General features: G+C 61.6%; 1 protein-coding gene across 1 annotated transcript in view; it reads right to left on the reverse strand.

Moving 5' to 3' along the window:
• The window catches only part of LOC115280925 (kelch domain-containing protein 4-like), a 2,417-nt gene extending 310 nt beyond the window's left edge, over positions 1-2,107 (reverse strand). Inside the window, exons 1-2 of the mRNA XM_029926103.1 lie at positions 987-2,107; positions 61-269 (exon numbers count right to left, since the gene is read on the reverse strand). Of these exons, the coding sequence (XP_029781963.1) occupies positions 61-269; positions 987-1,035 (258 nt within the window). The 5' untranslated portion in view covers positions 1,036-2,107. The remainder of the gene's footprint in view (positions 1-60; positions 270-986) is intronic.
• Between the last annotated feature and the right edge of the window lie 1,240 nt (positions 2,108-3,347).

Genomic DNA, 3,347 nt, shown 5'->3' on the forward strand with positions numbered 1-3,347 from the left:
GGGGCAAGGCCCACAAGAGGGTTCCGCGTCTGCCGCAGGACTGTCCGGGCACGGCTCTACCTTCAGCTGCCCCGCAAACCAGCGGTTCCTGGTGGCGTCGTAGAGGTGCAGGTCGTTGAGGAAATCCCCCTCCAGGCTCTCCTCCTCCTCCTCGTCACATACCCCCCCGAACAGCAGCGTCTGATGGTTCGGGGTCACAGCCACCGAAAAGCCAGACCTCGGAGTGGGCTTGTCCCCCGCAGGGTTAAGACGAGTCCATCCCCACTTGCCTATTGGAGAGAGGACAGGGGGTAAGAGGGAGGTGGCCATGGGCGCCCCTGGTGTCCCCCGGCCTCCAGCGACTGGCACAGTGGGAACACAAGACTGCGTACCGGGGTCACGTATTCTGGTCCCTCCGCGGAAACAGCACAGCTCACCGGGCCCCCGAGTCTCACCGTCCCGAGGGTCCCCCTGCATGTTCTGCGCACCCCACAGACACCGCCTCTGCCCAGCGCTGATCCGCCGAGGCTCAAAGGCCCAGGGCCCCGGTGCCCTCCCCGCGGTGGGGACCGCTGTCCCGCTGCTTGGAGCCACAGGAGACCTCTATGCCGCGCTCCTCCCTCAGCACCCGCCAGGTTCACACGTAAAACCGCAAAACCAGAGCCCAAGACGCGCGAGCAGGCTGCCAGCAGCCGCCTGCTCCTGGGAGGGCACAGGGCACGCCAACACGCAGTGGCCGCGCCCTCTCAAGCGGGGTCCTGGCTCAATGCTGCCTGTGCTCTTGGGTCAGGCCATCTCGAACACCCCTGAGGGCGAGCATTCTGGCTGCCCCTGGCCTGCAGACGGCCACCAGGGTCATCCGCAGCAGGCAAGGGCTCACCTGCAGCCTGGCCCGGCCTGCGGGGGCCCATCGCCACCCTCCCTTCCCCTGCCCGCCCCCTCCCACAGCCACAGGGCCGCTAGTCTTCCTGCGGGCCCCGAGGCCACCCTCCACGAGGCGCACGCACCTTCCCTTCCGTCCACAGGCTGCAGCAGGAACATGTCGGAATGCTGCATGCCTCTGTCCACGTCCTTCTTGACTCTCTGCAGAAGGAACCAGGAGTCTTATAAGAACTGGCCGGGTGCCACCCACAATGTCCCTCATGGTCCCCTCAGGCTTGCGGTCCTGCTTCTTGCTGGGAGACGGAGTGGGGGGGGAGAGCTCAGGAGCAGCTTCAAAGAAAGTATGAACCACGACCAGTTCGATCCTGACCTCACCGAGCGGACGAGATAAAAACGTTGGTGTCATTTATTAAGTATTCAGAATAGATTTTAAACCTGAAAACCCACCGTTGAGCCAGGAACATTCCAGCACTGCCGCTGGTGCGTCCACGGCTTCTGCAGCCGCCCGCATCCAGGTGGAGGGGCCCTGGGAGAGCCCCTGGGGACTTCTCCCGAGGCCACAGCAGAGCCATCGGCAACTCCCCCATGTCTCCGGCCCCTTCGTTTTTCCGTGTGTGTGCCCGGGCCTCACTGCAAGGGCCGAGTTCACGCTCCGAGCAGCAGGCAGCCGGCCGTGGCCTCTCCGCGCACAGCCACGGCCCCTGGTGCTCACAAGGCACCTAGATGGTGCGGTTCGGGAAAACACGCAGCAAACGGCCATCCTGTGGGGAGGGGCTTGGGCAATGTTAACTTCATCTTTGTGTTTACCTTTTAAATCCCTCATTTTTCACCAACTTGAATTTCCGGTGAGTTTTTCATTTACAGACAAATCAAGGACTCAGTTTCCCTACTAAGAATGCGCTCCGTGCATGACAACACTCGCTAATTAAGGACCAGATGCTGACAAAGTCCTATTAATAATGATTTATTTAATTAAGTAAAGTCCATAGTCTATTCAGATCTCCTCAGTTTCCCCCAGCACCCCTTCTCTGTGCCGAGACCCCGTGGCACGTGTGGCCGTCGCAAGCCCAGAGGCCCCGCTGTCTGAGGACCTGCCGTGGTGTGACGTGCAGGTCAGCTGTCCCCGACAGACACTTCTCTGACCTGCCCTCACAACCGGCCGTCGGGTGCATACCGTCACTGTGACTTCTCGCCGCTGTGGACCTTGGCCACAGCGCTGTCAGGTCACACACCCCCCCCCCCCCCACCGGCTCCCCGCAGTCCTCCCTGCAAGGACGCAGCCTGCACAGCCCTGGCACAGAAGGTGTCCCGCTCTGGCCTCTGGGTGGAGTGGCTACACAATTCACGCGGAGCTCTGCACAGGCATCTGTCCCTTTCCCCCGTTTAGGTCACTCCTTCGCTTCTAACCGTACAGACGCACGGACGTTGACATTACACTTTCGGCTATAATCCAATCCACTTTGCTCCCTCAGTAGCTGGACCTGGTTCCGGCCTCGGCCATTGCAAACCCTCCCGGCGGCTCGTGCGTCCCGCTGACACAGCCCCTCGGTGCGGGTTTCCCAGAAGCACGGCCTCCGCCTGGGAGGGTGCTCCCGCCTAGCCTGTACCCCAGCCCCAGACTCGGCTGTTTCCCCAAGGAGCCCCGGGTCCTGCCCCAGAGGCAGGGTCAGAAACCAGGATCTGGGCACCGGGAGCACTCACGGCTGCCAGGTGCGGTCACCGGCAGGCCCTCCCCGCGACGGACCGAGGAATGACACGTGTGGGCCGCGTTTCCTCTCGGCCACAGGCATGTGCTCCCTGCCGGCAGGGAGCTAGTCTCCTGGAAAACAAAGCCCACAGGACATGTGCCCTGGGTGTCCTACGCCCAGCGCGGCCCAGTGTGGGCCACGTGTGGGAGCAGCCTGACTTGCGGGAATGAAAACTAGGGCTCCAGCTCTTCTGAGCTCAGGTCGGGACCCCACAGTCTGTGGGATCGAGCCCTGCGTCAGGCTCTATGCTGACAGCACAGAGCCTGCTTGGGATTCTCTTTCCCCATCTCTCTACCCCTCCCCCATTCGTGCTTGTCTCTCTCTCAAAAATACTGATTTTGGGTCACCTGGGTGGCCCAGTCGGTTAAGCATCCGCTTTTGGCTCAGGTCATGATCTCACATTCATGGGTTCGAGTCCCACATCGGGCTCTGTGCTGACAGCTCAGAGCCTGGAGCTGCTTCGGATTCTGTGTCTCCCCCTCTCTCTGACCCTCCCCTGCTCGCACTGTCTGTCTCTCAAAAATAAATTAAAAAACATTAGAAAATTAAAAAAAAAATTTTTTTTCAAATCACACTGAGACACCAGAAAGGCCAAGAATAAAAAACCTGGCGGGGAGGGCGACCACCGCGGGAAGGGGTGTGACGCTTTGCCCCCGGGACCCAAGCCGCGCGCTCCGGGGCGCCTGCCGGAGCGAGGGGGCTGCAGAGCCGCGCGGTGACCTGCGCGAGCACGCGCAC

This window comes from Suricata suricatta, chromosome 16 (assembly GCF_006229205.1).
Source record: "Suricata suricatta isolate VVHF042 chromosome 16, meerkat_22Aug2017_6uvM2_HiC, whole genome shotgun sequence".
NCBI lineage: Eukaryota > Metazoa > Chordata > Mammalia > Carnivora > Herpestidae > Suricata > Suricata suricatta.